The sequence below is a fragment of the Bombus pyrosoma genome, linkage group LG13 (genome assembly GCF_014825855.1).
Source record: "Bombus pyrosoma isolate SC7728 linkage group LG13, ASM1482585v1, whole genome shotgun sequence".
NCBI lineage: Eukaryota > Metazoa > Arthropoda > Insecta > Hymenoptera > Apidae > Bombus > Bombus pyrosoma.
In genome coordinates, this window is record NC_057782.1 from 6401589 (window position 1) to 6414072 (window position 12484).

The 12484-nt window shown below is 41.9% G+C and overlaps 2 protein-coding genes across 10 annotated transcripts in view; one reads left to right on the plus strand and one right to left on the minus strand.

The window, feature by feature from the left end:
• LOC122574142 overlaps window positions 1–12484 on the minus strand; it is a 51001-nt gene that overhangs the window by 38128 nt on the left and 389 nt on the right. For both annotated transcript variants that reach the window (XR_006318911.1, XM_043741364.1), the window contains exon 2: window positions 11886–12099. Coding sequence is in view for 1 of the 2 variants with exons in the window: in XM_043741364.1 (XP_043597299.1) it covers window positions 11886–12099 (214 nt within the window). In the remaining variant the exon portion in view is untranslated. The remainder of the gene's footprint in view (window positions 1–11885; window positions 12100–12484) is intronic.
• The window catches only part of LOC122574140 (RING finger protein nhl-1), a 56599-nt gene that overhangs the window by 18239 nt on the left and 25876 nt on the right, over window positions 1–12484 (plus strand). For 6 of the 8 annotated variants that reach the window (XM_043741352.1, XM_043741347.1, XM_043741355.1 and 3 more), the window contains exons 3-4: window positions 9596–9777; window positions 10665–10898. In XM_043741352.1, the coding sequence (XP_043597287.1) occupies window positions 9598–9777; window positions 10665–10898 (414 nt within the window). In that variant the 5' untranslated portion in view covers window positions 9596–9597. Of the gene's footprint in view, window positions 1–5401; window positions 6027–7412; window positions 7868–9595; window positions 9778–10664; window positions 10899–12484 lie in introns of those variants that run through there. The other 2 variants (XM_043741349.1, XM_043741351.1) reach the window with 2 other exon arrangements.

Consider the following 12484-nt stretch of genomic DNA (forward strand, 5'->3'; position numbering starts at 1 on the left):
CAAATCGGCTGACTCCTATAACGCGACAGTGGCAGAAATGAGAACGATAGGAGCGCGTTCTCATTGGGACAGCGCGATGTTCTCAAATAATACGTTTCTCTGTACGATTGTTGCACAATGATAATGCGGCGCGCCGTGGGCAATTCGCCGTGGACGGATAGCGTCCAGTTTTCCCAAAGGTAAAAGGACTTCCTGCTCTTGAATGCCACGGAAAAGCTTTCTGATTCGTCGCAAAGCTGAATGGATTCGCGTGACTAAAGAAAAACAAACATTACCTAACTGGTGTTTATCTTGCCTCGGCAAAGAGACGACGCATTTATCCGTTTTCTAAACTGGATTTTTTTATCGATCAATCGTCATGGTAAAATTTCAATGTGGAATTTGCCTGAAAAAATATTTTCTCCAAAGGAGAATTGGAAATCTATGAGACGCGCCTCCGAGATACATGTATAGACTCCTGCCCTTAGGGTGAAAAAGGTAAACGTCATTATTTGAACGAAATGTCTCATAAAAGGTAGCAATTGTGGAAACGAAATGGTTCGGGCGAAACTTTACAACGCAATTACGAGGCTCGGCTGTGCCATGCGAATATGAACACGCAGTTCGTGACTATCGCTCTGCCGTGTCCTCGAGCATGGTTGTTCGCAATTTTAGACACTCGGGACGTGCCTCACCGCGCTAATTCTGTGGCCGTAAAAGAAGTTGCACCGTACTTTTTAGCACGTTATCCCTCGTAACGGTATAACTTTAACGGCAGATTAGGCGAACAAAGTGAAGGAGAACGGAATCACGAAACGACTGTTTAAGACGACGTATGAAATTAGAAGAGGCTACTCGAAAGGAATAAAACGTGAGCTGGCAGAACTCTAATCCTCCGAGCGAAAGCTTCGAGTTACAGTCGACCTACCGTCCAGCATTGAAAATTCTGACGCAACTGGTACATCGAAGCAGATGGGAAGAAGCTAGAATTTTGTGAAATTTAAAGAAATTCACGTACTATGATCAACTATCGATCGACCTAGAATGTATTAATCAGCTGCGCTCTTTGATTTTTCACGATCCAATCGCACATCGTCTGATCCAATTTTATGCACAGAGATCATGCCAAACATTTTTCTTTGTTGGGACGACACTGAGATTTAGACAACGAAAGAATTGAATCTTATAAACTAAGCAGACATTCGACGTAAAAAGGAAATATTTAACGTTACTAGATTTTCCCGTAACGTGAACGGAGACAATGTTTTTTCTTGGTGTTTCAAAAATTCAGCCGATAATTGATGAAAGTCACGCGCGTAACAAGCCATTCGTCACGTGTCAACGTGTTATCGACAGAATCATGTAGGAAAGAAAGAGAGACAAAACGAGGATTAGGAAAGTTGAGGGTGACTACGAAACGACGACCGAAACGACAAAGGGAGGGGGAGAAAAAGGTAACGGGGAAACTAAGGAGAGCCGCGAGAATACACTGGGGAAAACATGAACAAAAAGGAGAAGTGAGGGCTAAAGCTAGTGGCGAAAGTACTTTCAGTCGGTCGACTGACAGTGGAAAAATTCATATAGATTTATCCTGGCTAGGGACTACATTGGGGTCGAGCATTTGTCAATTAGAAAAGCTAGAAAGGGTAACAAAATACGAGACGTGCAGAGAATTTTTTTTTTTCCTCGGCCAAGGGAAATCGATAGAGAGAAGCTGGTTAAACCAGACGGTGGGCGAACAATGGTTCGTCGATGCTGATAAATAGACATAGTTTTGTTACGTTAAATAGACTGGCTGAAGCGGGTGGTACGACCACTGTTTCGATTCCTCGGTGTTTCAATGGCTTTCCATTGCCGGCGTTTCGCACGCTGCGAGGAATATTTAACAATCGATAATGGATGTGTGTTGTGTTATCACGACGACGAAAACGGCCACTGTCTGACTGTATTTGATTCGCCCTCGTTTTGCTGAATTTGCCTGATAATTATATCTTGGCATCGTACGAGGATGGTAACAACACGCGACTACGCATAATGAGAAAGAAACGCAGTATCAACGGCAATTTATCGACGACGAGTCCGGTTGAGGGAACGTGTTTGGTACAAACTGAAGCAAACAACCGACAACACGAATCGACGTTTTTTTTCTTTTCTCTTTTTTTTTTTTTTTTTTTTTGAGTCCGGCAGGAAATACGTTACACAGGAATAACACCCGCCAGTCGGATTTGTAAACGTATCGTGATACGATTAAATATAACCGTGACACCGATAAAAGGATACAATGAATTTAATACCGCGATAACCTTTTTATGCTCGATAATACATCTATCATTGCAATGTCGCGCGATAAACGCCGTCATAGACGTTCCATAAATTTTTCACTGGACCAAATGAAATTCCGACCACGTTATGAGCAATTTTCATTTAACGATCGTGTTCATTTGCGAACACGGTGATCGTGGATACGAATTTGTTTCACCGAAACGATCAAACTGACTTATGTTTCTTTTCTTCGGTACTCCATTCTTCTTGCAAGTAACGATTATCCGTTATTTCTAAGGCTATCAGGAATAAAAGTTCGTGATATATTCTTAAAGTAAGAGTTTCACGAAGCGAAACAAGTAGAATCGAACGTTTCATTATTCTTGAGCAGCGAATGAAAGAAAGATTGTTCGCAATCGTTGTAGATCTCTGCGATAGGATAAGTAAAAGGAGATTTGCATGGGATGGAATTCCCTCTATGAGAATATTTAAGGTATTTTTAACTCTTCAAAGACGGAAATTGTAAAATAGAAAAGCAATCATAAAATTGAAAATAAACGTTTCTTACAATGAAGATAATGGCTGTTCGCGTTTATACAGCGTGTCGAGATCACAATGAATTTAATTAGACAAACTCTCGCAGCATCCTTTTTCTCGTTCGTAATCTCATTCATTGTAACAAGAGTGCCACCACTAGGTAAGAAAATTCCCAGTTATCGACCTCGTACAATCTCCGACCGAGTTTTGCCGACTTAAAACAGCCACCTGGTAAATTCCCGTGTAGAAAGCTGTCTTGCCGACTAGAGAAAAGCGCAGGTCGATAAGAAAAGCAGCATACTGCCGCAGCTATTCTGAGAGCTCTGCCTGAGAATACGCAGCGCTGGAGAATCGAGAACGTGCCTAACGTGGCTAACTTTAGCATGGATTTTCGTGCCGATGCTAGACGCTAATAGGAGCATAGAATCGCGATCAGCAACCCGTTCTCGCTAATGTCACTATTTCTGGACGACAACTTTTTCTGTTCTAGTCAAAACTTCGTAACAACTACCCTAACAGTAAATTTCGTTCCACTGGCAAACAACGTTATTCAACGAGGATGGAATCGTGTAGATTTTTTAACGTAAATTGTAAGACTATGCCAAAAGATTTTCGAAATAGACGTCGGATATTTATGCAAACTCGCGTTACAAATGCACAAAGTTCAAAAAGTTGCTCTTTCTCTGTTGCGTTGGAAAAAGAATTATCAACGTGTTCGACGAATGTTCGATTCTCCCCTTAGTTACGCTAGACTGATTAGGTTTAATGATGACAAACGAAAGAGGATCGGTAAAGTTAAGTTATAATAAGGAAAGGAAATGAAAGTTATGACAGCGTTGCAATATCGTTCCGCTACTTGAATCAATTGGGTAGCGGTATTAAAATGGTTTTTCCAGTTGATCGTACAAACGGATGGAAAACGAGAGTCCGTTAGGAAGGCAATTCAGTAAAATTTTCCTGGCGCAACTGTATCCGATCATCTGGATTAGCCTTTAATATTGGCCTCGGTGCTTGGCCTGCAGCCAGATTGAATATAATTGATATCGATTCACGGCTGACGTCGTGCATGCCGTTGCATCGTTTTAACTTTAATCGCAATGAACGGGTTAACTTATAATTTCTAATCAGCGTTAAACTAGTTTCGTCGCTCTTCGTCTTCTATACTTTAGAAACGAATACGACTGTTTCCAAATCCGCTGGCAACTCTGAAATCCACCATATACATATTACAATTCTTCGATGGTAAACGTCCAAATATTTTCACGAGCCATTAAATATGAAAGGAAAACGGCGTCACTGACAATCGCGATGATATAGAAAGTACGATTTAACGAAATACATTTGGCGAGAAGGTTACAAAAATTGTACAACGTGGAAAATATTAATTCAATTATTTTCGATGTGAATTCATCATCTAAATTTATCGAATCGTATTAACGCGTTAATAAATAAGTCATAGATCACGAGGCGATGAATATGCGTTTCCACACACACACACACATATACATACACGAACACGCGCGCGCGCAGATATATCGAATTCCTTCTAAATCGGGAACGATATAATTAAAGACGCGGAAAAATAACAATAACCAGACTGATGGTCCACTTTCACCGTTGCCTATTGATTTTCGATGCGGGGTCGTGACGGGAAATTGAATAGGAATTTCCATCGATCTACAGCGAAACGACAAAATGCATATTAATGCTGGCGTTAAACAGAAGGCTTTATTAAATGGCGCTCGTTACGCCCGTCTCGTCAATCCGCAGCTACAAAACGGACAATTGGAAATTAGAAATCAAATCCGGTATTGTCGCGGGTAATCTAGAGTGAACGACATTCAACAAGGGAATTCTGGTCTACCGTTGACAACGGCTCTACTATCGGCCAATTTAATAACAACTGATGAACCAAAGTGAAACCGTTCCTTTCCAACGTATAGGAAACGTTCCGTTGCCATCGAAACTTTACTGGATCGTTAAAATTTCACGTTTCGTTTAATATTAAAATTTTCACGTCGATGTTTCCGACACGAGGATAAAAAGATAGACACTTTGAAAAATTACGAATTCAGAGTGTACGTTAAATTTACACCGATGTATTAACACGTACGATACGATCGAATCTTTGCTACGTATACTTAAGATACTTTGCTTTATCTCAAATCGAGATATTCGATGCGAAGATGAAAAGAAATATCTCTTCTAAAACGACGATTCGAAAGACGCGTTAGATTTACGCGAAGACAATGTAACAGCGACGATATCACCGAAACGCTATACTACATTCTTCAGATCCCACGCTAACTCGAAACACCGAGCTTTTAAGAATAAAGATGAAAAGGCAGATATTTTCTAAACCAACGATTCCAAAAGACACGTTATATTTACATCAAGGTCTCTTTTGTCTCTTCTCGCTCGATCGTTCACGCAACCAAGTATTCTCCCTCTACTCTCTGTCTCACGATCGAAACCAAATTTTCGTCTCCCTCTCTCTCTCTCTCTCTCTCTCTCTTTCTCTCTCTCTCGAGTGGCCAGTCTCGTTCAGAAGAGAAAAGCTTCTGTAGCACGCGCGAGTCCATCGACGAAACACGCACGCGTGCGTGAATTCTCAAAGTCTTGGTGTGTTTCTTGCGTGGATCTCTCGTCGAAAACATACCGCCGGAAATCGAAGGTCTCCGTCTAAGTATAGCACCCGCTTCGCTAGCGTAAGTCTGGCCACTGACGTCGAAAAGTGTCAGTATACCCTGGACCGACCGATTCCAGCAACGCGCTGATCCCTGTGTGTCTCAGTATCTCGTGAAAACCGACAGTGCAACTATATAAGTTTCGTTTTACCAAGTTCTCGTCTTTTTAAGGATCACGCGATTCTTCTGCACAGCAACGAAAACACTGGAAGCGTTCATGAATGGATCGATAAGAACGTCATTGGCAGTGTGTCGCGTGTGAATACAGCATTTTGTGCACGTTTTTAAACTTCCTTCGTTCCAAGGAGAAAAGTCTCTAGCAAAGTTTCTTCCACGAGCAACGAAGTTTCGTCGATAACAGTTGCCCGTTTTTTTTTCTTCTTCTTCTTCCTCTTCTTCTTCTTTCTTACCGCCGTTCTCTTTCTTATCCCTTTATTTTCTCTGCTTTCTTCCTCCTCCTTGTTTTTCGCTCGAAGGAAAGAAACGGACTCGGATTTGTTTTATGCCGACGCTTTGAAGTTCCGTAGAAAGAGGGAGAGAGTTGAACGTATAATTCTCTGGGTACGTATGCAAACTGCAGGAATATGAAATAAACCGAATTCTCTGCCCTGCTGATAGGTGTTCTCTGTCTTTGCTTGTTACAAAGAGATGCTTCCGATGCGATACGAGTCGCTCCGCTAGAACGACGATAATTTTCAGAAAATTTGACGCGCGGTTTTGTTGAATGCAGATCGGAATCCAGGACGACTAACGAGACAGAGCAAATTCAATGTTCCCGAGCGCAAATACTTTTCTAACGTAGGATAGCGCGTTCTCCGCGTCTTCCTTACAATCGTTTCGCATCGTCATTGTTATCGCTTCGTCGCACTGCTCGCTAATTTATAGTTTACAACGCTGCTGCATTTAATTAGGCATTCCTTTGCTTCGATCGACGAATGTTCGCTAGAATTTCGAAGGAATGTCGTACAGTCTCGCTTGATAAATATATACATAGTAGAGTTGAAGGAATCGTGAAAATAAATGAATAGAAATATCGCGTTTCACGCGCTGCATGCGCCGCGCCAAACAAACGAGGTATTTAAATATCACGTAAACGAGAATTTGGATCGTGTGGGCTGTTCAAAATACGCCCACAATATTCGGTGGAAGTTTCAAGCAGACAAAGGAAAAAGCTGAATCAGCGACACGATTCGACCGCACTTGGCGCGAAAATATAATAATAACGTGCCACGTGCATCTGTGCGCGTCTTTTGACGCGTCATCAATGGTTAAACCAAAGAACTTGCTGGACTTTGCGCTTCTTACATTCTAAAAAAGAATTTTCCTGACCTTCCAAGTATACGCTACACCTCGTACAATTCTCCTTGTTGGCGAGAACTTTTCATCCTCCAACATGCATACGTAAATCCATTCACTCTTTGTCTCGTTCTCGGAACGCTTCTATTTTCCACCGAATTTTCCCGTGAGCAAAAGCAGCTCGGTCCTTGCGCTTTGTTGCCTGCTGAGCAAACACGATCGCCAAAAATACCATACACTTTGGATCTCAAGCAACCGAAGAAACAAATTTACGGAAACAACGAGGTCGAACGGAACTCGGTCGAACAGAACTCGGTCGAACGACAGGTCTGACTATGCGGAGGACAGATCTACTGAAATAATCTCTTATTCGTGCCGGTGAGCGCAAGAAGATAATCGCGCAAAGGAGACGAACATCGTGACAAGGCTGGTGTCAAAATAAACGCAGATCCACGAAAGCCGGTTAAGTCAGCAGCTAGCTTCCGGCTAGGTGTCAGGATTAACATTCTGCTTGCCGCTGGCCCCCGCCATCCACGAAGTTGCTAATACAATAGCATCTAGCCGCCTGTTGCACCCTAGAATTCGCTTTAAGATCAACAAGTGGTTCGTCTAAGAGTAACAATGCTTTCTAATGTGGCCGCTTGTTTCCAGTGCGGTGACTTCTGCGAGAAGCTGATTGGTCGTTGGCACGGCCTTCGACGTCGCCTCTACGTATTCCGAATGTTGCGAAAGCCAAAATGAATTTGGCTCCGATCGTCGGCTACGTGCGTGTCTGAGAGAACTACTTTGAAATAATCCCTGATACTTCGCTGTGGCTGTACGCGCGTGTAGCCGGATTTTAAATTTAACCCACCCGCGTTTCATCGATGTCGTTCGGGAGTCGATTGGAAGACGAGCCAGAATCTACCGAGGAAATTATCGCCAGCCTTCACAGCCACCATCCGCTTCGAAATAAAATTGCATATAATAACGATTCGCGTTACGATCGCTAATTACTTTTACGTCACTTTTACGACGACAGTATCGATAAAATACAGCTTGGATTACTTTTGTCCGAAGATTCAATAACTACGGCTACTTGAAAAATAAATAGATACAAGCTATAGGTAAGTAGACCGTAGATATTTGTGTACATTCATATTTTCATGAGAACAGGTGGAAACACGGAACCTAGGTAGGAGAATTTATTTTGTCAAATATTCTAACGAAACTACTTCATTTTGAATATTCCTTACATTTCTTAGTATTGCGTCTATTCTGTATACATTGTGTATCTCGATACCACGTAAATACATGAAAATCTACAATCTAGAAAGGAGTAAAGATTATTTTATATATTTACAAATGGACAAGTACATGGATACGCGCTCGTAGTTAAAACTCGATTTTTTAAAACTCGGTTATTGAGAGATAATCATAGAAGAAATCATATGCGAAAAATGGCGATAGACGACAACCGTTTGATCTCGACCTTTGAGTGATTCTAAACGAGGATAACGGAGAACGATATTAGAATGTCGCGTCGATAGACGAATGTCACGAATGAGAATAGACGGATATTAATAAGCGGATGATATTGAAAAATCTGTAGGCCACGAGTTATTTTACTTGGCTCGAGACACGATTGCATCTGGTCAGCGTTGAAAGCGAATGAAAACGTGGTGGCAATCTAAAGTTTCATACGTTGTACCAATCAAAGTGGAGTACTTTCGATGATTTGGTGGCTACTTTCGAAACTGTGCCGCGATCACCGCCATAAATCGAGCGGTGAATTTTGAACCGGACCGATGAACGAGAATACGAAACGGTCGCTGCCAAGCCACTCGGCTAATTACAAGAGCGAGTCGTCGTTCAGGCCAATTTGCAGCGCACGAAGTTCACAGGGACACCCTCTCGGTTTACCCATCTCTCGGGCAACAACTTCTCGTCGATGATACACCGGGTCTCGAAATAGAAGAGCAATGACTCCTCGAAAAGAACTTGACATTGTCTTGTTGGCCACCGGTGCGTCGGTGTGTCACGCAAAATTAAGGAAAGCGCGTTCGTTAAAAGAGATTAAAAGAAAGAGGATTAAGGAAAGAGAGATAGAGAAAGGGAATTAGGATTTTCCTCGTAATCCGACTATTCGTTGAATAGCGAAAGGGAAATATTCCTTGGAGAATATAACGTTTCTTAGGAAACAGACAGGATAAATAACGACTTGGCACAATAGAAATCTCGAATTGCAACAGACTACGAATTACACGTTCGAACTATTTATTAGTTGTGACGACGATCACTTTGTATTTCAGGGAGTGGCGTAAGGTTTGCGAATGCTTTACCGGAAATTGGTTAAACCGGTGACGCGGGCCGACTAAAAACATTTTCTTTTAATATAGCGAGATCTCCCTTATTTCACCGACTTTCAAACGCTACGTCTTTTGTATATATTTAACAAGTTGGCTACCGGAGTGACGCTTTAAGATTAATTACAACTTGATTCTACTAATCTGATGAAAAAAATATTTCCTATAAAAGACGGTCTCCACGTAGCTAGGAATAAATTGCAAAAATGCAAAATATCTAGGAAACTTTTTATTCGATAAAAGATCAAGGTAACCTTGATACTTCAAATTATACGTAACTCTTTTTATCGAAGCTGGCATCGAAACGAATTCAACGTTTCTCGAATAACTTCTTAAATTGTTGTTTAGATGATCATCTATCGTTAAAACGCAAAATTAAAGAAACAAAATATAATCTTCATTGAACGTTTTGATAAAATTCCTTGCGACAGCTAAACGGATTTGAATAAACAGCAGAAGAAATAACAAGTGTTTTCTCGTATTTCGCAGGCATGGAGCAGTTCGAGCAACTGCTAACGTGCGCGATATGCCTGGACCGGTACAGGAACCCGAAGCTTTTGCCATGCCAGCACAGCTTCTGCATGGAACCGTGCATGGATGGCCTCGTTGACTACGTACGTCGACAAGTGAAATGTCCAGAATGTCGAGCGGAACATCGTATACCCTACCAGGTGAGCAATCAATTCTCCAATGATTTAACAAACAAAGTTAAAATTACGCGCGGATGTTAAGACTATTAACTTTCGAAACTTTCCTGCTTCTTAAAAAGCTATTACTTCTTCAACCACGTTTTCGCGACCGACGTTGTCGACAGTCCGCGGCTTCTATAATTCTCGCGCAAGTTCGCGAGAACAAAAGCAATTATAAGAGGTTACATCTTGATTTTCTGCTCGTCCTAAACTCGAGAAAGCGAGAGAAAAACGGATATCGATTTCGCGAATTAGAATTCGTTTGCGTCGTTCTCTGAAACGGGCGGTTTGACGTCAACAGCGAGTCAAAAAAGAAACGCAGAAGTAAGCTGGTCGGGACAAAGCAAGACTATCGCGAAACACAGATGTACACGCGCAAAATTAAATATACCAGCGTACGAGGTTTTTGCTTTAACAATGTATAATGTGTGGCCTCATCTTTATTCAACGAAGCCACCGCGACGGCGTATCCCTCGCGAAATTGGATAAAGTTTCGCGTTTCATCTAACGCGTCTCGCCAACCATTTGTCTCAGTTTCTTCCCACCCTAAAGGTGGTAACCGACCGTTCGGCGTCAAACGTAACACAATTGTCCTTAATTAAAAGCGCCGATGCGAGCGAACACGAACGACAAACGGGAATAAATGGGAACAGGGGAGAAAAAGAAAGAGAAAAAAAGAAGGGCAAAACGAAGGAATCCGGTCTAGAAACAGTTCTCGTATGAAATTCAATTTCAGGTAAAAGCCGTACTCCGAGATCAAAGTTATCCTTCTGTTTGGAATTTCTTTCGTTTCATTTCGAAGGAGAATCATGGTTATTCCATTAAGGGAGACCACAGCGCGGTTTTAACTTGTCTCGTGTTGTCGCCAGGGTGTACAGGCCTTCCCGACCAACGTGACCCTGCAAAGATTCTTGGAATTGCACATCGAGATCACTGGGGAGCTACCGGACCCGACCAGCGGTCAAACAATGGAACGTTGCGGCGTTTGTTCGGAGAAGAGCTACTGCTCCCTCTGCGTCCACTGTGAGAAAAAGTGCTGCCCTGAATGCAAGGACGCTCACATGGACATCCTCAGGCGTGAAATCACGCGCATCAATTCCCAGGTAAGCCATAAGGGCCACGTGCTCACGTGGAAATCCTTTTAAGAATACGTCGCGCTACCACGGACCTTTCGCCGTAAAAAGAATCGCGTTACTTGCCTGTTTACTCCGTGGAAATCTATTTTTGGCCAAGATATTAACCTTACGGAGCACTGACGAGCAGACTGCCTCTACTTGGGTGCAAAAAAAAAAAGATCTCGTCGTAGAAACATCGACTCGCTAAGGCGAGAAAAACGATTTCACGCTCGGACACCACCCATCCCTTTATCTTCGCCCTTCGATTTCTACTAATTTGCTGATTCCGCTTCCCTGGCGATTAAAAACTGCCGGACATCAATGGAGATCGGAATGCAATAATCTGTTTGATGTTGGTGAAGATTCAAAATAGATCGTACAGAGTAGATTCGCGATCGATCTCTGCTTCTCTTTCCTTCGCCTTTTGCCATTTTTTTTTTCCTTATCTTTGTCCTTCTATCTATTCTTGCCTCCTTTTATCCTTTCTCCTCGTTCTCTTCTTTCTCCTTTCTTAATATTTTATCTCTCCCATTCACCTCGTCCTTCCTTACGTTCCTTACATTCTCCCGTTTCTGTCATTTCCTCCCTTCCTGACCTATTTTCTTTTCTCCCTTTTTTCACATTCGATTCACATTCACACCCGAAATTCGGAAATTCAGGATCACCCCAGCCGATCAAACATCCAATCGGCATACGCGATTCGATTTTACCTAGCCGTTGGAAAAACGTGCCGAGTCATACGTTTTTCACCGCGTGACTTTCAGTCGCTTTTATATCGGTTAACGACGCGGGCTGATTTCACCGGCGATTCCCATTTCCACCTGTTTCCTCTCCCATCTCAGCGAATTCGCAAAATTCCACGCGATAAATTGGAAAAAGCGTAGAGCGAGGGGCAACGAATGAAATTTGTAAGTTACAACAGCTAAGTGAAATCATCATAATTATACGTATGAAATGGACGCGTTAACAACGTACCTGAGTGGGTGGTAACACGTTTTCCACGAATTCGCCGGCAACATTGCCCGGAGGATAATAAATGCAAACGAAGTAAAATTTGCCGCTGTCATCGTTGGCCAGTCCGAGGCCTATCGATTCCGTATTCTTCCAAATTAGTTGAGTGAAGTGACGCACAGTTTCCAAATCTTTTACATCGCACACACCATATTTGAAATAGTTGCCCTCTCCGTACCTAAGGATCAATTAAAAATCCACTCGATTACTCGCTATTTCTCTCAAATGTGCATTTAATTGCCATAATGAATGTACGTTAATAGAAATTTAGGAAAATTAATCGTAATCCTCGCGAAATTTTCGACTTGAATATGAAATTTCTATTTAACGTGCATAAACGTTCGTTAAATTATATTTCGAAGAATGGAATTTTTAGTTCAAGTTGTATCTTACATTTAAATTTAATCTATTAACTGGGTCGTCTCTTAAAAACTCTAGAATCAAGGAATTAAAAGTTATACATATTTATGATCTCTGGGAAATATGTATTTCTGCTAAATATCTTATTCAGATTGTTTTCGAATTTCATTAATATAATCATGAGCCTCGTTTTAAAATATTTT